This window comes from Cherax quadricarinatus, chromosome 42 (genome assembly GCF_038502225.1).
Source record: "Cherax quadricarinatus isolate ZL_2023a chromosome 42, ASM3850222v1, whole genome shotgun sequence".
Classification (NCBI taxonomy): domain Eukaryota; kingdom Metazoa; phylum Arthropoda; class Malacostraca; order Decapoda; family Parastacidae; genus Cherax; species Cherax quadricarinatus.
Window position 1 is genome coordinate 297,342 of NC_091333.1, and position 24,655 is coordinate 321,996.

Here is a 24,655-nt window from a genome sequence, read left to right on the forward strand (position 1 = left end):
TCTTTTTACATTGCTTCACCACTCTCTTAACTTCTCTCTTTTTCTCCATATACTCTTCCCTCCTTGCATCACTTCTACTTTGTAAAAACTTCTCATATGCTAACTTTTTCTCCCTTACTACTCTCTTTACATCATCATTCCACCAATCGCTCCTCTTCCCTCCTGCACCCACTTTCCTGTAACCACAAACTTCTGCTGAACACTCTAACACTACATTTTTAAACCTACCCCATACCTCTTCGACCCCATTGCCTATGCTCTCATTAGCCCATCTATCCTCCAATAGCTGTTTATATCTTACCCTAACTGCCTCCTCTTTTAGTTTATAAACCTTCACCTCTCTCTTCCCTGATGCTTCTATTCTCCTTGTATCCCATCTACCTTTTACTCTCAGTATAGCTACAACTAGAAAGTGATCTGATATATCTGTGGCCCCTCTATAAACATGTACATCCTGAAGTCTACTCAACAGTCTTTTATCTACCAATACATAATCCAACAAACTACTGTCATTTCGCCCTACATCATATCGTGTATACTTATTTATCCTCTTTTTCTTAAAATATGTATTACCTATAACTAAACCCCTTTCTATACAAAGTTCAATCAAAGGGCTCCCATTATCATTTACACCTGGCACCCCAAACTTACCTACCACACCCTCTCTAAAAGTTTCTCCTACTTTAGCATTCAAGTCCCCTACCACAATTACTCTCTCACTTGGTTCAAAGGCTCCTATACATTCACTTAACATCTCCCAAAATCTCTCTCTCTCCTCTGCATTCCTCTCTTCTCCAGGTGCATACACGCTTATTATGACCCACTTCTCGCATCCAACCTTTACTTTAATCCACATAATTCTTGAATTTACACATTCATATTCTCTTTTCTCCTTCCATAACTGATCATTTAACATTACTGCTACCCCTTCCTTTGCTCTAACTCTCTCAGATACTCCAGATTTAATCCCATTTATTTCCCCCCACTGAAACTCTCCTACCCCCTTCAGCTTTGTTTCGCTTAGGGCCAGGACATCCAACTTCTTTTCATTCATAACATCAGCAATCATCTGTTTCTTGTCATCCGCACTACATCCACGCACATTTAAGCAACCCAGTTTTATAAAGTTTTTCTTCTTCTCTTTTTTAGTAATTGTATACAGGAGAAGGGGTTACTAGCCCATTGCTCCCGGCATTTTAGTCGCCTCATACGACACGCATGGCTTACGGAGGAAAGATTCTTTTCCACTTCCCCATGGACAATAGAAGAAATAAAAAAGAACAAGAGCTATTTAGAAAAAAGAGAAAAACCTAGATGTATGTATATATATATATGCATGTGCGTGTCTGTGAAGTGTGACCAAAGTGTAAGTAGGAGTAGCAAGATATCCCTGTTATCTTAGCGTGTTTATGAGACAGAAAAAGAAACCAGCAATCCTACCATCATGCAAAACAGTTACAGGTTTTTGTTTCACAGTCATCTGGCAGGACGGTAGTACTTCCCTGGGTGGTTGCTGTCTACCAACCTACTACCTATATATACATACACAGATTCTGTTTCAAGCTTAATCAACCAGTTAGTGACCCCTCACAAAATGCTTCAGCAAACAATTAGTGACAAAGCAATGGATCAGACAGTGTTTTGAATGGTTTTCTTGATTCAAGGCAGGATGAACATCAGTTGAGGGATGAATGCTCTGGTCATCCATCAAAGTCAAAGTCACAAATAGATGCCAACATTGGAAAATAACATGGTAATATCCTACCCTTTCAATTCCCAAGATTTAGCTCCCTGCGACTTCTTTCTCTTCTAAAAAATAAAAATGGCATTCAAGGGGCAGTGTTTTAATGATGAAAAGATTCAAACAAAATTGCAGAGCTTGCTTGGCACCATTAGGAAAGAAGAGTTCCAAAAATGTTTTGAGAAATGGCAGTGGTGCTAGGATCAGTGTACAGCCTCCTAAGTTGAGGAAGGCAACTTTGACCAGGTGATGAGGCAAGCCTATATTTTTTTTGCAGCAACAGCAGTGCCAGAATTGCTTGATAGCACCTCATACTTTCTAAAGCTTATCGCCAATTTCTGTATTTTATCCTTTAAAAATTATATGGTAGAATACCATACAAATGTAGTAAAAAGCATGGGAAATAATGTAAGAGAGAGAAAAAGTGAATTCCTAGGGTTATGAAAGGTAGAAATATTTAAATAGATTCAGGGAAAGGACTGCATGAAAATATATGGTACTTTTTCCAACTCTGACCCACGAGAGTTAAACATGAAATGAGAAACACATAAATTTCAAGTATTGGAAGAGTTACTGAAATTAATGAACTGATAAAAATATGCAATGCAAAAAGGTAAGAAAAAAATAAGTAACAGAAGTAAACAAAAATAGAAATACAAGCCTGGAGGCTTATTAAGAGGCCCATTTATTAGTCCTATATCTATTTTTTTAAATGTAACTAATATACAATAAGTGTTTTCTTTGGATCACCCTGCCTTGGCGGGAAATGGCCATTAGGTAAAAAAAAAATCAAGAACCAAAATATTTTTGCAAAGTTTTATGACTAATATCCAATACCAAAATATATTTTATTGTATATGCCCCTAGAGATTCTGTAGGCTCCATTACCAGGTCTCCTGGTTTCTTGTTTCATCAAACTCACCTGTCTGATGGTTAACTATATAGTGCAAATGAACTTGAATATTTAATTCTTAATTTTACATGCTGCAGTCCTACTGCAAATATGAGTAAACTGTATGTACTCTACAGTGTCAACTCTCAATTTTCGAATCTGACTTTATTTATGCTTAATAATGCACAGTAATAGTGACCTGTATCTCAGGGGCAGAACATTCATCTCATAAATGAAAGAACCCACATTTCATTCCCATTTTGATGAAGCAGGGACAATTCTCTTTACCCTGCTGCCCCTATTCATCTAGCAGGTACTGCTAGATGGACGGGGGTAATCTAGGTATGTAGATAGATACAGTGCTTAGCAGGTACTGTATCTGGATGTCTACTGTTGTCGGTCACATAGTAAGGGGTGGTATGCTCTAGCATGTAAATTAAATGATGTATAAAAGCAATATGAAAACAGACTAGGGGCTCTCTTGTAATTGCTAACTTGAGTTTATCAGGGTCAAGATTTAGCTCTTGGGCTAGAATTATGATAAAAATTGGACATGAATTAGTTCTATGACATTTACATTTGAATTGTATAGGCTCAATTATTCATTCTGCATCTTCATACTTACTTGTGCCTCAATAAACATATTTAGGTTCCCATTCCTGGCCCCTCATCCTAGATGGTGTGTAAGCTACATTTGCTGTGCTAATAACTCTTGACAGTTCAAGCACCTTAAACAAAAGAAATAGATGGAGAAAAAACTACATATATCTGTTATCTTATCTACATTTGTTATCTTGTCAGTTATTAGAAAAAAAATTATTATTTAGAAGCTGTTGAATTCATTTTACCTAGTAACTTACCGGTTATTCTTAAAACTCAAAAATAAAACCTAAATTTCCAAGTCTTCTAGGCTTATACAGCAAGTAAAATTCCGGCAATAAAAGCAGGTCAGGAGATGAGCATTGCAATTGTACATGCTCTTCAAAATCAAAACTATATAGTTTATCCTTTCTTGTCACATAAGGAATGTGTTCAATGTTGTTGAAAATATTATGAATAAAATGTTTACACAGTGTGTGTATATACACACTTACAAACATAGCAAGTAGCCCATCTTAGTAAAATGGTACACAAGAGTAAATATATGTACTTGAAAAATGAGGAACAATTTTCTTTTAAATTTCTACTTTGTGCAATGTCTATATTGTGGAATTTCTACATTATACATATTCAAATTTTAGAGGAAAGTTCATGAATCTCAAAGAATTTTTTGGCTATTATCATAAAAAATTTCATGTTATTACTTTTACTGGAAGACTTTATATTATAAATATTATTTTAATGAGAAACTAAATATAACACTATTAAAACTGTAATCTTTTATCTAAAACAGTTATAAAAATAAAGATTCACTAAAATAAATTAACAAATACTTGTTGGTCAAAGAAAATCTCAAAATGGAGCCACTTAATTCAAGAAAGTAGACAGCAGTTCAATACACACTTCCTTATCTTGATCATTATTGCATCTGTCATATTTAAAGAATAATTTTAATACTACATGTGGAATGAAGGTTAACTCAGTAAATACATGAATATCATATAGCATAAAAAAATATCAAATAAAAGAAGGGTTATTTTTTTATGGGGTATATCGTTAAGCCAGTTCAAGGCCTGAGAAATTATCAAACTTTTCATAATACAACCCCTTTCTCCTTGGAAGTGCTTCCATTGGCAACAAGAGACCAAATAATGTGTTAACTAAATAATGGATAAAAAAGAAAATAATGGATATGTTTAATTAATTTTAGCACTGGTTCTTCAGATAATTACTTTCACTTAGCTTTTATATCTCCTTTTATTCTCCATGCTCCTAAAGTGTAACGCAGCCAAATGATGAATAGGTCAAGACCCATCTCTAGCCAACTCAGTACTGGAGTCAACTTAGTTCCTGGTAAGGTAGTAAATCATTAGAACCTAACTGTAGTAATAAGGTAAAATAATGATTAATTAAAATTTACCACTGTTGAACCTGTCTAGTTTTAAGTACAGTGGTACCTCGAGTTACAAACTTACTTCGCTCCAGAAGGCTGTTTGAGTGCCAATACCGCTGCTGCTGTAGCACCATCAGCTGCTGCTGTAGCACCATCAGCTGCTGCTGCTGCTGTAGCACCGTCAGCTGCTGCTGTAGCACCATCAGCTGCTGCTGCTGTAGCACCATCAGCTGCTGCTGCTGTAGCACCGTCAGCTGCTGCTGCTGCTGTAGCACCGTCAGTTGCTGCTGCTGCTGCTGCTGCTGCTGTAGCACCATCAGCTGCTGCTGCTGCTGTAGCACCGTCAGCTGCTGCTGCTGCTGCTGTAGCACCGTCAGCTGCTGCTGCTGCTGTAGCACCGTCAGCTGCTGCTGCTGCTGCTGCTGCTGTAGCACCGTCAGCTGCTGCTGCTGCTGTAGCACCGTCAGCTGCTGCTGCTGCTGCTGTAGCACCGTCAGCTGCTGCTGCTGCTGTAGCACCATCAGCTGCTGCTGATGCTGTAGCACCATCAGCTGCTGCTGCTGCTGTAGCACCATCAGCTGCTGCTGCTGTAGCACCATCAGCTGCTGCTGCTGTAGCACCGTCAGCTGCTGCTGCTGTAGCACCATCAGCTGCTGCTGCTGTAGCACCGTCAGCTGCTGTAGCACCGTCAGCTGCTGCTGCTGTAGCACTGTCAGCTGCTGCTGCTGCTGTAGCACCATCAGCTGGTGCTGCTGTAGCACCGTCAGCTGCTGCTGCTGCTGCTGCTGCTATAGCACCGTTGTTGGTGTGGCTTATCGAGAATACCGAGAAACAATTAACCCCAGAGGGTTAGCCACCCAGGATAACCCAAAAAAGTCAGTGTGTCATCGAGGACTGTCTAACTTATTTCCATTGGGGTCCTTAATCTTGTCTCCCAGGATGCGACCCACACCAGTCAACTAACACCCAGGTGAACAGGAAAAAATGCCTGGAACTAGTGCTCATATTGGTGAATTAAGGCACGGATTAATTTGATTTCCATTATTTCTTATGGGGAAAATTAATTCAACCTACGATCATTTCGTCTTATGATAGGCTCTCAGCAACGGATTAATATTGTAGGTCAGGGGACCACTGTATTCACTGAAAAGCTAGTTTGCCAAAAGTATGCAAACATCACAATACAACCATCTGAACAACTTCATCAGCCCTGTACTGAAAAACTATATATTTAATTATTTTTCTTCAGTACAGGGTTTCAAATAATTGACACTATGCTGTCTATGAGGGAGGAAATTAGTAAGACACATAAATACAACATATAAAGGTACTTAATATATAGTGTAGTTACTTTATATCACAATGGTCATGAATTCTATTAAAGGAAACAAACATAGAAAAAAGTGTTCAATTAAATTTTGTATTTCAAAATTTGAACTAAGAAATATTGTAGTGCAAATTCTTGCATTAGAATTGCTTACCTTCAATCTCATTCCATTCAACAGCAACTTCATCAATAGGGATCTCAAGACACTGAGCTATATGTAGCATTTCTGCATCAAAAGCCCTGGAACAGGTAAAGGTCAAAAGTGTCCAGCAGAGGACTCGCCATTTGGTCACCACCAAGGATCTAGATATAACTACTGTGGAGGCAGAAAGTAAGTGTGGGTGCCAGGGGTAAATGAAAATGGGGGTCCTTTAACTGAACTATGTATAGAAAGAGGTTTGGTAATAAGTAATACATATTTTAAGAAAAAGGGGATAAATAAGATACGATATAGCATGTAATGAAAGTAATTTGTTAAATTATGTATTGGTGTATAACAAGTTTATGGGTAGACTTCAGGATGTGCATGTTTATAGAAGGGCAACAGATATATCAGATCATTATTTAGTTGTACCTACAGTCAAAGGTAGATGGGGCAAAAGGAAAATGGCAACAGCAAGCATGAGAGAGGTGAAAGTTTATAAACTAGGGGAGGAGGAAGTTAGGGTGAGATTTAAGCAACTACTGGGAGAAAGGTGGGCTAGTAAGAGTATAGATAGTATGGGGGTTGAAGAGGAGTGGGATAGTTTTAACCCTTTCAGGGTCCCCAGGCCCTCTCCGAGACTTGTTCTCAGGGTCCCCAAATTTAAAAAAAAAAAAAAAAATAAAATTCATATATAAAGATAGAGAATCTTTTTCCGGTCATAATGACACCAAAAGTATGAAATTTGATGGAAAACTTACGGAATTATGCTCTCGCGAAGTTATCGGTCTCGATGTTTACGCATCGGTGATTTTGCCCACTTTGAGCCCTATATTCGGCCAATTCCAATGTACTAGTCGACAAAAATCATAACTATTTCGCTAGAACTCCATTTTTTCTATCGAATGATTACAAGAAACCACTCATTTACCGATTTCAACTATCCAATAAAGTGGTCAGAATTTAGCAATTTTGCCAATTTCACACAAATTTCAAAAGATGCCAATTTCCGAATAGGGTCCAGAATATACAAGAAAGACATTCCTGACACTAAAATAACAAGTTCTCTGTTCGTTAGTAACATCCTCAGGCCCCTCTTATATTTCTTTGGCTTTCCACCTTGAATTTTTATTCTTAGAAAAAATAGAAGATTTACTGTTATACAGACTACTCCATTAGCGTAGAAATGGTATAAATAATATCAGCGCACTTGTGAAAGAATACAGTGGACCCCCGCATACCATACGCATCGCATACCGTACAATCCGCATACCGGACGCTTTGATCGCAAAAATTTGGCCTCGCATACCGCCCAAAAACCCGCTCACCGTCCTTCGTCCGAGACGCGTCCAATGTGCAGCCTGAGCCAGCCTCATATGTTCCGCCGGTGGCATTGTTTACCAGCCAGCCTCCGCGGTAACATCCAAGCATACAATCGGAATATTTCGTATTATTACAGTGTTTTCAGTGCTTTATCTGGAAAATAAGTGACCATGGACCCCAAGAAAGCTTCTAGTGCCAACCCTACAGCAATAAGGGTGAGAATTCCAATAGAAATGAAGAAAGAGATCATTGATAAGTATGAAAGTGGAGTGCGTGTCTCTGAGCTGGTCAGGTTGTACAAGAAACCCAAATCAACCATCTCTACTATTGTGGGCAACAGAAAGGCAATCAAGGAAGCTGTTCTTGCCAAAGGTTCAACTGTGTTTTCGAAACAGAGATCGCAAGTGATGGAAGATGTTGAGAGACTCTTATTGGTGTGGATAAATGAAAAACAGCTAGCAGGAGATAGCGTCTCTCAAGCGATCATAAGCGAAAAGGCTAGGAAGTTGCATGAGGATTTAATTAAAAAAAATGCCTGCAACTAGTGATGATGTGAGTGAATTTAAGGCCAGCAAAGGTTGGTTTGAGAGATTTAAGAAGCGTAGTGGCATACATAGTGTGATAAGGCATGGTGAGGCTGCCAGTTCGGACCACAAAGCAGCTGAAAAATATGTGCAGGAATTCAAGTACATAGAAACTGAAGGACTGAAACCTGAACAAGTGTTTAATTGTGATGAAACAGGCCTGTTTTGGAAGAAAATGCCAAGCAGGACCTACATTACTCAGGAGGAAAAGGCACTCCCAGGACATAAGCCTATGAAAGACAGGCTTACTTTGTTGATGTGTTCCAATGCTACTGGTGATTGCAAAGTGAAGCCTTTATTAGTGTATCACTCTGAAACTCCCAGAGCGTTCAGGCAAAAGAATGTCCTCAAGGAGAATTTGTGTGTGCTGTGGAGGGCAAACAGTAAGGCATGGGTCACTAGGGACTTTTTCTATGACTGGTTACACCATGCATTTGCCCCCAATGTGAAAGATTACCTAACTGAAAAGAAATTAGAACTTAAGTGCCTCCTGGTGTTAGACAATGCCCCTGGTCATCCTACAGACGTGGCAGAGCGACTTTATGGGGACATGAAATTCATTAACATCAAGTTTTTGCCTCCTAATACCACTCCTCTCCTGCAGCCCATGGACCAGCAGGTTATTGCAAACTTCAAAAAACTGTACACAAAAGCTCTGTTTGAAAGGTGCTTTGTAGTGACCTCAGAAACTCAACTGACTCTAAGAGACTTTTGGAGAGATCACTTTAATATCCTCAATTGTGTAAACCTTATAGGTAAGGCTTGGGAGGGAGTGACTAAGAAGACCTTGAACTCTGCTTGGAAGAAACTGTGGCCAGAATGTGTAGACAAAAGGGATTTTGAAGGGTTTGAGGCTAACCCTGAGAGGATTATGCCAGTTGAGGAATCCATTGTGGCATTGGGAAAGTCCTTAGGGTTGGAGGTTAGTGGAGATGATGTGAAAGAGTTGGTGGAGGAGGACAATGAAGAACTAACCACTGATGAGCTGATAGATCAACTTCAACAGCAAGAGGCCAGACCTGAGGAAACTGGTTCAGAGGAGGGGAGAGAGAAATTGAAGAAGTTGCCTACTACAAAGATTAAGGAAATCTGTGCAAAGTGGCTTGAAGTGCAAACCTTCATGGATGAAAATCACCCTCACACAGCTATTGCAAGCCGTGTTGGCAACCTGTACACTGACAATGTTGTGAAACACTTTAGGGAAGTCATAAAGGAACGAGAGGTACAGGCCACTATGGACAGATATGTTGTGCGAAAGAAGTCCAGTGACTCTGAAGCTGGTCCTAGTGGCATTAAAAGAAGAAGGCAAGTAACCCCAGAAAAGGACTCGACACCTCAAGTCTTAATGGAAGGGGATTCCCCTTCTAAACACTAACACACTCTCTCCCCTCCTCCCATCCCATCAATCATCACCAGATCTTCAATAAAAGTAAGTGTCATGTAATTGTGCATGCCTTTTTCAGTTTGTGTGTATTAAAATTAACATTTCATGTGGTAAAAAAATTTTTTTTTCATACTTTGGGTGTCTTGCACGGATTAATTTGATTTCCATTATTTCTTATGGGGAAAATTCATTCGCATACCGAACATTTCGCATAACAACCAGCCCTCTTGCACGGATTAAGGTCGCTATGCGGGGGTCCACTGTATTAGACTCACCAGTTGACGTGTATTGGACGCTTGGCATGATTTGTTTGCTTTTGAACTTTGGTAAAAATTTAACATTTCTGCTAATTTGAGCTCAATTTCAAGGTACTTTTCATTGTAAAACCAGTCAAAATCATCTCAATTTCTGTAATATGTCTTCCATTCTATAAAATGAGACCAGGAAAACTAGAATACAACAATAAATACCATACAAAAATACAGTGCAAAGTTGCTGTTTTAATCCAAAAACACGGTCTAAGTTTTTTTTTCTCATTACAGTGTGCTGCAGGATTTTTTTTATACTGCGCACACTGATCACATAGACCCATTCTTTTATATGTAGGCCTACCAGCTTTCTCTCACTAGATCTGAGGGCACTAGAATTTAGGCGTACTAGTACGTCAAAATCCCTGGGGCGTAAGCTGTACTAGTACCGCCGAAACCCTGAAAAGGTTAAAAATGCAGTGTTAGAATGCGGCTATAGGAGGGCGGGTGCAGGAGGAATGAGAAGTGATTGGTGGAATGATGAGATAAAGGATGTGATAAAAGGGAAAAAGGTCACTTATGAGAAGTTTTTACAAAACAGAAGTGATATAAGAAGGGTCGAGTATATGGAGAGTAAGAGAGAGGTGAAGAGAGTGGTGAGGGAGTACAAAAGGAGAGCAAATGATAGAGTGGGTGAGGTGCTGTCAACAAATTTTGTTGAGAATAAGAAAAAATTCTGGAGCGAGATAAACAGGTTAAGAAAGCCTAGGGAACAAATGGATCTGACAGTTAAAAGCAAAATAGGGGAGTTAGTAGATGGGGAGTTGGAGGTCTCAGGAAGATGGTGGGAATATTTTGAGGAACCATTAATTACTGATGATGAAAGGGAGGCAGTAATTTCATGCACTAGCTGGTGAGGCATAACATCTTTTAGGAGTGAAGCAGAGCCAGATATGGGTGTGGGGAAGGTACACGAGGCATTGAATGAAAAGGGGGTAAAGCAGCTGGAACTGATGGGATCATGACAGAGTGGTTGGTACTTTTGCTCAAGAAATGTATGAAAGAGGGAAAGGGACCTAGGGATTGGCAAAGAGCTTGTATAGTTCCTTTATGTAAAGGGAAGGGGGGACAAAAGAGATTGTAAAAATGATAGGGGAATAAGTTTACTGAGTATACCAGGTAAAATGTATGGTAGGGCTGTTACTGAAAGAATTAGAGGTAAGACAGAGAGCAGGATTGCAGATAAACAATGAGGCTTTAGAATAGATAGGGGATGTGTAAACCAAGTATTTACATTGAAGCATAGAAGTGAACAATATTTAGATAAAGGTAGGGAAGCATTCACTGCATTTATGGATTTAGAAAAGGCATATGACAGAGTGGAAAGAGGAGCAATGTGGCAGATATTGCAAGTGTACAGAATAAGTAGTAAGTTAATAAATGTTGTAAAGAGTTTTTATGAGTATAGTGAGGCTCAGGTTAGGGTGTGTAGGAGGGAGATTATTTTTTTTTTTTCAATAAACCTGCTGTATCCTACCAAGGCAGGGTGACCAAAAAAGTAAAACCAAAGTTTTTTTTGTAAATTTAGTAATTTATACAGGAGAAGGGGTTACTAGCCCCTTGCTCCCGGCATTTTAGTCGCCTCTTACAACATGCATGACTTATGGAGGAAGAATTCTTTTCCACTTCCCCACAGAGATAAGAAATAAAAAACAAGAACTACTGAGAAAACAGAAGAAAACCAAGATGGGTTTGTAAATATATATGCGTGAACATGAATGTGCAGTGTGACCTAAGTGTAAGCAGAAGCAGCAAGATATACCTGTTATCCCACGTGTTTACGAGACAGAAAAAAGACCCAGCAATCCTACCACCATGTAAAACAATTACAGGTTTCCATTTTACACTCACTTGGCAGGATGGTAGTACCTAGAGGAAGATTACGTTCCAGTAAAAGTAGGACTTAGACAGGTACGTGTAATGCCACCATTGTTGTTTAACATATTTATAGATGGGGGGTTGTAAAAGAAGTAAATGCTAGGGTGTTGTGGAGAGGGGTGGGATTAAATTATGTCTAATCAAATACAAAATGAGAGTTACACAGTTGCTTTTTGCTGATTATACTGTGATTTTGGGAGATTCTAATGAGAAGTTGCAAAGGTTAGTAGATGAGTTTGGGAAGGTGTGTAAAGGAAGAAAGCTGAAAGTGAACATAGATAAAAGTAAGGTGATGAGGGTATCAAACAATTTAGTTAAAGAAAAATTGGATGTCACATTGGAGGAAGGGGGGTATGGAAGAAGTGAATGTGTTCAGATATTTAGGAGTAAACTTGTCAGCAGATGGGTTTATGAAGGATGAGGTTAACCATACAAGTGATGAACAAAAAAAAAGTGGGTGGTGCATTGAGGTATCTATGGAGAAAAAAACATCATCCATGGAAACAAAGAAAGGAATGTATGAGAGATAAGTGGTACCAACACTCTTATATGGGTGTGAAGCATGGGTTATAAATGCTGCAGTAAGGAGGCGGCTGGAGGTAGTGGAGATGTTATGTCAAAGGGCAATAAGAGGTGTAAATATTAAGCAGACAATTTGTAGTGTGGAAATTAGGTGGTGTGAAGTTACTAAAAGTATTATTCAAAGGGCTGAAGAGGGGATGTTGAGGTGGTTTGATCATTTAGAGAGGATGGAGCAAAATAGAATAACTTGGAGGGTGTATAAATCTGTAGTGGAGGGGAGGAGGGGTAGGGATCATTCTAGGAGAGGATGGAGGGAGGGGTAAAAGAGGCTTTGTGTGCAAGGGGCTTGGATACGCAGGCGGCATGTGTGAACATGTTAGATAGGAGTGAATGGAGACAAATGATTTTTGGGACCTGACGAGCTGTTCGAGTGTGAGCAGAGTAATATTTTGTGAAGGAATTCAGGGAAACTGGTTAGCTGGACTGGAGTCCTGGAGGTGGGAAGTACAATCCCTGCACTTAAAAGGAGGGGTCTGGGATATTAGCTGTTTGGAGTGACATCTAAACTGTTGTATCTGAGTGCCTCTGCAAAGACAGTGATTATGTGTGAATGATGGTGAAGGTGTTTCTTTTTTGGGTCACCCTGCCTCAGTGGGAGATGATTGAAGTGTTAAAAAAAAAAAAAAAAAAAAAAAAAATGCACAAAAATGACGTACTATATATGTTTGGACTTACATATACGAATAGACAAAAGCACCAAGTATGACAACAAAAGTAAACAAGGTATTAACTTAGATGAGTAAATATTTAATGATTAACACTTAAAATTACAAACCCAATTAAAAAAATCCAATCCTTTAGCTAATATTAAATGTTAACTGCAATTTTTGTGACAGAGTAAGGACAAGTGCCACAGAAATAAATTGTAGCAAAATAGGTAGGCCTACAGAAGAAAACATCATGAGCCTTTATAATTTTTGTCACATAAATGTAAATTCCTTTCTTTAACTATCTAAACAAAATTTAATTTTGATGTCTCCACTACTGATGGATTCTTCCTGCTGTAATACATTAAGTTCTTTGGCCTTTATAATGAAGTCTGATAAATTAGTATGCAGGTGAACTTGCTCGCTTATTTTTTTATGGGTCATGCTGTCACATGCTTCTTTCCTTAGCTTGTATTTTATCTGACAAATATTTAATCACTTTGCTTAAAATTTGTAAGTACACAATCAAAATAGGTGCTGATCAAAACTTCTCATTTTGTGGTAAAAGAACATGTTACTTTAAAATGCAGAACATTATATGATTCAGTTTTCCAAAGACACCCTCAACCAATTTTGACATTGATTTCACTTACCAGTAATTAATTTTCAGTGGAAAATGCTGTCTTTAATATATATATATTTATCAACTTTTTCAGCTGTAAATTGATGACCTATAAATGCTAGTTATTTGAGAACCTACTAAATATTAGTTTTAGAAAGGTTCATTTTCAACTGTACCAGTGTGTTTGCTTCTTCAGATATTTTATTCATGACTGTAATTTAATCACTGTAAAACTATGATTTTCTCACTAAAATAATAATAGTTGAATAAGGGCCTTTTAAAATATCCTTCAGTTGTATCCCAATAAAGTGACAAACAAAATTCTTGCAGTTTGAAGTGTTATTTGAACTGCAATATCCATGTCCTTCTGACAATACAATTACTGAGCAAGCAATGAGTGTGTTGTCTTTGGGTTGCCCTACCTTGGTAGAAGAGTTAATGTTTCAAAAAGAAAAGCTGTTGAAAAAACTTGCAAGATTGATTTACTTTGGTATGCAAACACTTGCTGTAAACATTATTTCTTTTATACTAGTGGAAGCATTATACTCCAGGCAAACAAGTTACATAGCTTAATTCTTTCACCACCACTACCATAAGTAAATATGGTGGTAATAATATCTCTGCAAGCAATGATGTGTACCATATAGTATACAGTACCAATATATGGTATTTACTCTCCTTTACCATATATCAACAATACAGTATATCCTCATATCAATTTCGTGCTCTCCAAAGAGTAGTTTCCTGTTGCTGTTGTAACAAGTGAATAAAGGGAAAGAAAATGGTCATGAACAACTGAGTACAAGGAGGCCTGGTCACAGACCGGGCCGCGGGGGCGTTGACCCCCGGAACTCTCTCCAGGTAAACTCCAGGTAAACAACATCCCCTTTTAACTGAGTTAAAGGCATTTGCTGTCTAATCTGATCAGTTATAAATGGTTGGGCTATAACTAAAAATATGCCCAAAGGACATTTTGTCAGTGTTATAAGTCTCACCGCATGTCTGCTTATTGAAAATTAAGAAGATTTCATCAGTTTGGGGTCTCTGTGTGTAACAGTACTATCTCTGTAAATAAGGACAGATGGATAAAGGGTAATCTGGTAAAATTATAATGCTCACTGAAAATTTGAATGGGCATAGAAAACTATTCAATAATATGCAAGTGTTCTATTGGGTACCAACTATACCAATGTTTTATCATGGTTTAGTGCCATTTTTTAATAGATGGTCATTTCCCATCAAGACAGCACACGAAGAAAAAACAATGACCATCATTCATTTTCTAACAACATTTTCCAAATGTCACAAACATGTAACCTGTAACCGAATGTATATTTTTCATGTCTGCTTTATAATTAGTTTATAAGATCCAAGAGGAAGCATATAAAGTATAATACACAGATAATGTCTCGACAATTCCTTAAAAATTATTTAAGATTCTGTATCAAAAATAAATGTCATATTTTTATGTATTTTATTTTGCTTGTTATTTACTCATGCATATTTACTGAATAAAATCTGACAGGCTTCAATACAGTTTTTTCTAACTGTAATTTTATTTTATATTTACTCCTGTGACACTAATAATTTTTTTGTGACTGCCAGATGTAATTAAAATAAAGGTAAATTATTTATATTTGTTAATTAAATATCAAAGTACAGTATACACTGAATCTGAATCATATTTTTTTTCACAAACTACAATTCCTGGAATATGTAAAAACTATTTTAATATTACAAAAAACACAAAATTAAACAATTACATACCATCTTTCTACATGCAAGCTGTTAAACAGTATGCGAGAAGTCCTTCGTGTAAGCAATTTGAAGCCACATTGAGTGTCACGAATACCACGCACAGCAAACAGCCATACCAAGGTATGAAAGCCATACATCAATATGGTACGAAAGAAGGAGCGTGTTGCAACTGACTCTTCTTCAAGATGGGCACGAGATCCACATGATACTGCAAGAGCTTCACTCAGATCACTTTCCTCTAATATAAAAGAAAAATTAAGCATCAGTGCAACAACAAAACAAAAAGGAACACAACAGTCATCAAAATAACAAAAATGAAAGAATCTAGATGGTACCCCTACTGCTTTCCCAATATACTCTTCTTTCAGACCCAACTGTAATACACTTAGCCACAGCCAAAAATAATTTTACATGAAACATGCTTCTTCAGAGGAAGTGAATTTCACTTGTACTTAACCTTTTCACTGCCCAGACTCCCAAAATTTAATATTGCTCCCAGTGTCCACTTTAAGAAAAAAAAATTTCTTCTGAAATGGTAGAGAATCTATTTCTAAGGTAATAACTCCAAAAAAGTATGAAATTCGATGGAAAACCTATAGAATTACGTAAGTGCAAAGTCAGTGGTCTTGCCACAATTTACACTGGCAATTATGCACATCGAATCCTATTTTAAACCAATTTCATTGCTTCAAGCGATCAAATTCTTGGCTATTTCACTAGTATGCTTTCCACTGTCAACTGAGCACAAGAAACTGCCCATTCAGCTATTACAACTACCCTATAAAGGTCACAGAAATCAGTAATTTGGCCAATTTTACACAACTCAAAAAATATTAATTTAAAAATAGAAAAAATAAACATTGTAGACATTCTTAGTACAAAACAATGTTACCCCTGTTCATTAATCACATTCCCAGGCATCTCTTATATTACACTTGCCTTCCATGTTGAATTTATACTCGCACAAAAATAAAAGATTTAGTATATTTCTCAGATAATAATGTCAGATAGTAAAGCCACCATGGTTGTTTAATATATTTATAGATGGGGTTGTAAAAGAAGTAAATGCTAGGGTGTTGGGGAGAGAGGTGGGATTAAATTATGGGGAATCAAATACAAAATGGGAAATGACAGTTACTTTTTTGCTGATGATACTGTGCTTATGGGAGATTCTAAAGAAAAGTTGCAAAGGTTAGTGGACGAGTTTGTGAGTGTGTGTAAAGGTAGAAAGTTGAAAGTGAACATAGAAAAGAGAAAGGCAATGAGGGTATCAAATGATTTAGATAAAGAAAAATTGGATATCAAATTGGAGAGGAGTATGGAAGAAGTGAACGTTTTCAGATATTTGGGAGTTGACATGTCAGCGGATGGATGTATAAATTATGAGATTAACCATAGAATTGATGAAGGAAAAAGGCGAGTGGTGCATTGACGTATATGTGAAGACAAAAAACATTATCTATGGAGGCAAAGAAGGGAATGTATGAAAGTATAGTGGTACCAACACTCTCATATGGGTGTGAAGCTTGGGTTGTAAATGCTGCAGCGAGGACACGGTGGAGATGTCCTGTCTAAGGGCAATGTGTGGTGTAAATATTATGCAGAGAATTCAGAGTGTGGAAATTAGAAGAGGGTATGGAGTTAATAAAAGTATTAGTCAGAGGGCTAAAGAGAGGTTGTTGAGGTGGTTTGGTCATGCAGAGAGAATGGATCAAAGTAGAATGATATGGAGAACGTATAAATCTGTAGGGGAAGGAAGGCGGGGTAGGGGTCGTCCTCGAAAAGGTTGGAGAGAGGGGGCTCAAGGAGGTTGGACTTCCAGCAAGCATGCGTGAGCGTGTTAGACAGGAGTGAATGGAGACGAATGGTATTTGGGACCTGACGAGCTGTTGGAGTGTGAGCAGGGTAATATTTAGTGAAAGGATTCAGGGAAACCAGTTATTTTTACATAGCCGGACTTGAGTACTGGAAGTGGGAAGTACAATGCCTGCACTTTAAAGGAGGGGTGTGGGATATTGGCAATTTGGAGGAATATGTTGTGTATCTTTATACATATATACTTCTAAACTGTTGTGTTCTGGGCACCTCTGCAAAAACAGTGATTATGTATGAGTGAGGTGAAAGTGTTGAATGATGATGAAAGTATTTTCTTTTTGGGGATTTTCTTTCTTTTTGGGTCACCCTGCCTCAGTGGGAGATGGCCAACTTGTTAAAAAAAAAAAAGAAAACAGGAATGACTGATCATGGTTTATGGTGTCACAATAATTGAATCAGACCTATTAACCCTTTCAATATCCAGACCCCTGAAATTAAATTTACTCTTAATGTTCAAAAATTAAATAAAATGCACCAGCAATTTCACTGACTGAGTCATATTTTAAGCCAATTCCATTGTTCAAGTCAACCAAATTCTTAGCTATTACACTATCATGTTCTACATTTTATCAATTGAGCACAAGAAACCACCCATTCAACCTTATAAAGTGATCAGAATTCAGTAATTTGGCCAATTTTATTCAAAATTAAAAAAATACGAATTTAAAAAGTGAGTCCATAATAAACAGTGTAGACATTCCTTGCATTAAAACAACACTTCTTCAGTTCATTAGTCATGTTCCCAGGCCTCTCCTACATGACACTTCCTTTTCATTTTGAATTCTTGTTCACACAAAAATAGAAGATTTACTCTATTTTTGTTTTTCCATCAAGCTGGCCATATGCCACCAAGGCAGGGGACTTAAAAAAAAAAAAAAAAAAGTTTCTCTAACTTTAGTAATGTATGCAGGAGAAGGGGTTACTAGCCCTTTGCTCTGGCCATTTTACAAGAAGAATTTTAATTTTGACACAATATATAGTTGTACAAAGGAATATAATAGTTGGGTGTACATGCCAAAAGCCCCTTTGGATGCAGAGCATTTCAGGCAAACTTAATATTAACTTAAGATTAGTAAGGCAGTAACAGATAATTATATGGACACTCATGAGTTAGAGTACAGTAAATACAGTTTTAAAATTAGTTTATAAAAATTACATTATTACAAACAATGGTACAATTTGAATTAAGTTACAATATGGAAATATTACAACGGTACAATTTAAAAACAACTTACAATATGAAATTATTACAATTTAGTACAAATTAGAACTATTTAAAATATGAAATTATTACTATTTAGTATTTAATAAAATGAAATTTAAACATCTAATTTTGAGGTAACGAGTTTATGGTTAAGCAATCCTTAGCACAATATACAGTAAGGAAGTTGAATTAAGTTTAAGTTGAGCAGTCTTAAATTACAGTGGACCCCCGGTTAACGATATTTTTTCACTCCAGAAGTATGTTCAGGTGCCAGTACTGACCGAATTTGTTCCCATAAGGAATATTGTGAAGTAGATTAATCCATTTCAAACCCCCAAACATACACGTACAAACGCACTTACATAAATACACTTACATAATTGGTCGCATTCGGAGGTAATCGTTATGCGGGGGTCCACTGTATTTAGAATTTTTTTGTATAGCCTCTTACAACACACATGGTTTGTGGAGGAGGAATTGTGTTCCACTTCCCCATGGAGATTTACTCTATTTCTCAGATAATAAAATATAACCAGGAAAGATTGGTCATGATTTACAGCATCCCAATAACTGAATCAGACATTGAAAACCCATAAAAAAGATTGGGGGTTGTAGGGGGCCTTACCCCTTCTTTGGAACATCAGTAAAAATCTAATATTTCAGCTACTTTTAGTTCATTTTCAAGCTGCTTCCAGTCCTGAAACCAATCAAAAATCACCTCTATTTCAGTAATACATCTTACATTCTATCAAATGATACCAAGAAACAGCCAAGAAAACTATAAAAACCATCTGAGAAAACATTGCAAATTCACTATTTTAAACCATACACATAGTCAAAGTTTTTTTTTTTTCCCATCATGCATCATGTGAGACAGGATTTTTTTTATATGGTGCACACTCACTGCACAGACCCATTCTTTCATATCTAGGCCAAAACTTACTGCTCACAGCTTATCTGAGTGAGCTGAGCTCATAACATAGAACTACATCAGAGACCCTGGCCTCAATTACGTAGTTCTATGTGATGGAGAGCAAAAGAGTTAAAAACCTATAAAATAGACTGGGGGGTGAAGGCTACTTTGAGCTGAATTTCAGCTACTTCTGGTCCTGAAGTCAACCAAAATAATCTCTCAGTAGTATGTCTTTCATTCTATCAAATGATACCAAATACTAATAGCCAATAAACCCATAAAAAGCATTCCTAATTTGTTTATGTCATAAAAATTCTAACTTTTAAAATGATGAAAAATTCAGCAAATGGTGGAATATTTTTGTCAACATTATACAGTATATACAACATATAGTGTATCTGCATCTTCATTATTATGATAAGACATACAGGAAAAACAAATATGAAAAATTTCACCATACACCACAAATGCTCAAATTCAAACATTAACTAGCAATAAACACGAAAGGGCTTAACCCCTTGAGGGTCCGTGCCATAGTTCCACGGCTTTGAAGCCAGGGTCAGTGCCTTAGTACTACATCATGAGCTCAGCTCACTCAGATAAGCTGTGAGCAGTAAATTTGGGCCTAGATATGAGAGAACGCACCTATGTAGTAAGTGTGCACTACATGAAACAAATCATGCAGAACGCAGTGCATAATGAGAAAAATGCAACCGTGTTTTTTGGATTAAAACAGCGACTTTGCGGTGTATTTTCATATGGTTTTTACGGTTGTATTCACGGTTTCTTGGTCTCATTTGATAGAATGGCAGATATATTACAGAAATAGAGATGATTCTGATTGGTTTTAGTACTGAAAATAGGTTGAAATTGAGCTCAAAATAGCAGAAACGTTCGATTTTTGCTGATGTTCAAGAGTAAACAAAGCACGTGTCCAATAAATGTCAGCTGGTGGGTCTAATGTGCATTCATGAATGCGCCGATGTTATTTATACAATTACATGTATTACAATATTGCATAACAGTAAATGTTCTATTTTTTGGTGTGAATAAAAATTCTTTATTATTTTTATTAACACATCGGCTGATTCCTACCAAGGCAGGGTGGCCTGAAAAAGAAAAACTTTCATCATCATTCACTCCATCACTGTCTTGCCAGATGGGTGCTTTACACTACAGTTATAAAACTGCAACATTAACACCCCTCCTTCAGAGAGTAGACATTGTACACTTCCCATCTCCAGGACTCAAGTCCGGCCTGCCGGTTCCCCTGAATCCCTTCATAAATGTTACTTTGCTCACACTCCAACAGCACATCAAGTATTAAAAACCATTCGTCTCCATTTACTCCAATCAAATACACTCGTGCACACTTGCTGGAAGTCCAAGCCCCTCGCACACAAAACCTCCTTTACCCCCTCCCTCCCTCCAACTCTTCCTAGGCCGACCCCTACCCCACCTTCCCTCCGCTACAGATTTATACATTCTCAAAGTCATTCTGTTTTGTTCCAGTCTCTCTACATGTCCGAACTACCTCAACAACCCCTCCTCAGCCCTTTGGATAATAGTTTTGGTAATCCCACACCTTCTCCTAATTTCTGAACTACAAATTCTCTGCATTATATTCACACCACACATTGCCCTCAGACATGACATCTCCACTGCCTCCAGCCTTCTCCTCGTTGCAACATTCATCACCCATGTTTCGCACCCATACAAGAGCGTTGGTACAACTATACTCTCATACATTCCCCTTTTTGCTTCCATGGACAAAGTTCTTTGTCTCCACAAACTCGTAAGTGCACCACTCACCCTTTTCCCCTCATCAATTCTGTGATTCACCTCATCCTTCATAGACCCATCTGCTGACACATCCACTCCTAAATATCTGAATACATTCACCTCCTCCATACTCTCTCCCTCCAATCTGATATCCAGTCTTTTGTCACCTAATCTTTTTGTTATCCTCATAACCTTACTCTTTCCTATATTCACTTTTAATTTTCTTCTTTTACATACCCTACCAAATTCATCTACCAACCTCTGCAACTTCTCTTCAGAATCTCCCAAAAGCACCGTGTCATCAGCAAAGAGCAACTGTGACAACTCCCACTCTGTGTTTGATTCTTTATCTTTTAACTCCACACCTCTTGCCAAGACCCTAGCATTCACTTCTCTTACAACCCCATCTACAAATATATTGAAGATTGAGACACTTATGCAGCATATGGGAATCTTTATTCAGGAAACGCTTCCTGAATAAAGATTTCCATATGCTGCATAAGTGTCTCAATCTTCAACTTGTCGGTTTTTCAAACCATTCATTACAAATATATTGAACAACCAAGGTGACATCACACATCCTTGTCTAAGGCCTACTTTTACTGGGAAATAATCTGCCTCTCTCCTACATACTCTAACTTGAGCCTCACTATCCTCGTAAAAACTCTTCACTGCTTTCAGTAACCTACCTCCTATACCATACACCTGCAACATCTGCCACATTGCCCCCCTATCCACCCTGTCATATGCCTTTTCCAAATCCATAAATGCCACAAAGACCTCTTTAGCCTTATCTAAATACTGTTCACTTATATGTTTCACTGTAAACACCTGGTCCACACACCCCCTACCTTTCCTAAAGCCTCCTTGTTCATCTGCTATCCTATTCTCCGTCTTACTCTTAATTCTTTCAATAATAACTCTACCATACACTTTACCAGGTATACTCAACAGACTTATCCCCCTATAATTTTTGCACTCTCTTTTGTCCCCTTTGCCTTTATACAAAGGAACTATGCATGCTCTCTGCCAATCCCTAGGTACCTTACCCTCATCCATACATTTATTAAATAATTGCACCAACCACTCCAAAACTATATCCCCACCTGCTTTTAACATTTCTATCTTTATCCCATCAATCCCGGCTGCCTTACCCCCTTTCATTTTACCTACTGCCTCACAAACTTCCCCCACACTCACAACTGGCTCTTCCTCACTCCTACAAGATGCTATTCCTCCTTGCCCTATACACGAAATCATAGCTTCCCTATCTTCGTCAACATTTAACAATTCCTCAAAATATTCCCTCCATCTTCCCAATACCTCTAACTCTCCATTTAATAACTCTCCTCTCCTATTTTTAACTGACAAATCCATTTGTTCTCTAGGCTTCCTTAACTTGTTAATCTCACTCCAAAACTTTTTCTTATTTTCAACAAAATTTGTTGATAACATCTCACCCACTCTCCCATTTGCTCTCTTTTTACATTGCTTCATCACTCTCTTAACCTCTCTCTTTTTCTCCATATACTCTTCCCTCCTTGCATCACTTCTACTTTGTAAAAACTTCTCATATGCTAACTTTTTCTCCCTTACTACTCTCTTTACATCATCATTCCACCAATCGCTCCTCTTCCCTCCCGCACCCATTTTCCTGTAACCACAAACTTCTGCTGAACACTCTAACACTACATTTTTAAACCTACCCCATACCTCTTCGACCCCATTGCCTATGCTCTCATTAGCCCATCTATCCTCCAATAGCTGTTTATATCTTACCCTAACTGCCTCCTCTTTTAGTTTGTAAACCTTCACCTCTCTCTTCCCTGATGTTTCTCTTCTCCTTGTATCCCATCTACCTTTTACTCTCAGTGTAGCTACAACTAGAAAGTGATCTGATATATCTGTGGCCCCTCTATAAACATGTACATCCTGAAGTCTACTCAACAGTCTTTTATCTACCAATACATAATCCAACAAACTACTGTAATTTCGCCCTACATCATATCTTGTAAACTTATTTATTCTCTTTTTCTTAAAATATGTATTACCTATAACTAAACCCCTTTCTATACAAAGTTCAATCAAAGGGCTCCCATTATCATTTACACCTGGCACCCCAAACTTACCTACCACACCCTCTCTAAAAGTTTCTCCTACTTTAGCATTCAGGTCCCCTACCACAATTACTCTCTCACTTGGTTCAAAGGCTCCTATACATTCACTTAACATCTCCCAAAATCTCTCTCTCTCCTCTACATTCCTCTCTTCTCCAGGTGCATACACGCTTATTATGACCCACTTTTCTCATCCAACCTTTACTTTAATCCACATAATTCTTGAATTTACACATTCATATTCTCTTTTCTCCTTCCATAACTGATCATTCAACATTACTGCTACCCCTTCCTTTGCTCTAACTCTCTCAGATACTCCAGATTTAATCCCATTTATTTCCCCCCACCGAAACTCCCCTACCCCCTTCAGCTTTGTTTCACTTAGGGCCAGGACATCCAACTTCTTTTCATTCATAACATCAGCAATCATCTGTTTCTTGTCATCCGCACTACATCCACGCACATTCAAGCATCCCAGTTTTATAAAGTTTTTCTTCTTCTCTTTTTTAATAAATGTCTACAGGAGAAATGGTTACTAGCCCATGCTCCTGGCATTTTAGTCGCCTCATACGACACGCATGGCTTACGGAGGAAAGATTCTTTTCCACTTCCCCATGGACAATAGAAGAACAAGAGCTATTTAGAAAAAGGAGAAAAACCTAGATGTATGTATATATATATGCATGTGCGTGTCTGTGAAGTGTGACCAAAGTGTAAGTAGAAGTAGCAAGATATACCTGTTATCTGGCGTGTTTATGAGACAGAAAAGAGACACCAGCAATCCTACCATCGTGTAAAACAGTTACAGGTTTCTGTTTCACTGTCACCTGGCAGGATGGTAGTACCTCCCTGGGTGGTACCAACCTACTACCTACTTTATGTGCATAAAAAATACAAATGAAATTCATCTGTAAAGCTTGTAAATGTAACTAATAAACAGAGGAAATGTTATTTTAGTGCCAGGAATGCCTACATTGTTTATTCTGGACCCTATTTTGAAATTGGAACATTTTGAACTTTGTGTGAAATTGGCCAAATTGCCAATTTTTTATCCCTTTACTGGGCAGCTGAAATACAGTGGAACCTCTACTTACAAGTGCATCCATGTGCAAGTTTTTTCCAGATACGAGCAGCTGCTCAGTCGATTTTTTGCTTCCAGAAGCGAGCAAAATTTCCAGATGTGAGCGGGCCTCAAGGGAGGTTAATTGACACTAGTGAGGAGGCTCTTGTTCTTGATCTAGGGAATTGGATCCCAGTTGTTTGTTGGACTATCTTATTAAAACTTGGGCAATGTATGATGAAAAGATGCTTCTTAATGTACACCAAAAATGAAAGAAATCGGACCATAAATAAGGGAGTTCACTTCTCGGCCATTAGCCTCCCCTTAGCGGTATTCTCGTTTTATTTGGTCCCATGTGATAGAATGGAAGATATACTACAAAAATAAATATGATTTTAATTGGTTTCATGATGAAAAGTACCTTGAAATTGAGCTCAAAATAGCAGAAATGTTCGATTCTTTGGCGACATCAGTGGTAGACATCATGAGGTAGCAGTGGCAGACAATATGAGGTAGCATCGGC

General features: G+C 37.9%; 1 protein-coding gene across 4 annotated transcripts in view; it reads right to left on the bottom strand.

Moving 5' to 3' along the window:
- Positions 1 to 1,386: 1,386 nt before the first annotated feature.
- The window catches only part of wol (Dolichyl-phosphate beta-glucosyltransferase wollknaeuel), a 44,512-nt gene continuing 21,243 nt past the window's right edge, over positions 1,387 to 24,655 (bottom strand). For 2 of the 4 annotated variants that reach the window (XM_053786242.2, XM_053786243.2), the window contains exons 6-8: positions 15,191 to 15,419; positions 6,108 to 6,193; positions 1,387 to 4,583 (exon numbers count right to left, since the gene is read on the bottom strand). In XM_053786242.2, the coding sequence (XP_053642217.1) occupies positions 4,468 to 4,583; positions 6,108 to 6,193; positions 15,191 to 15,419 (431 nt within the window). In that variant the 3' untranslated portion in view covers positions 1,387 to 4,467. The remainder of the gene's footprint in view (positions 4,584 to 6,107; positions 6,194 to 15,190; positions 15,420 to 24,655) is intronic. The other 2 variants (XM_053786244.2, XM_053786245.2) reach the window with 2 other exon arrangements.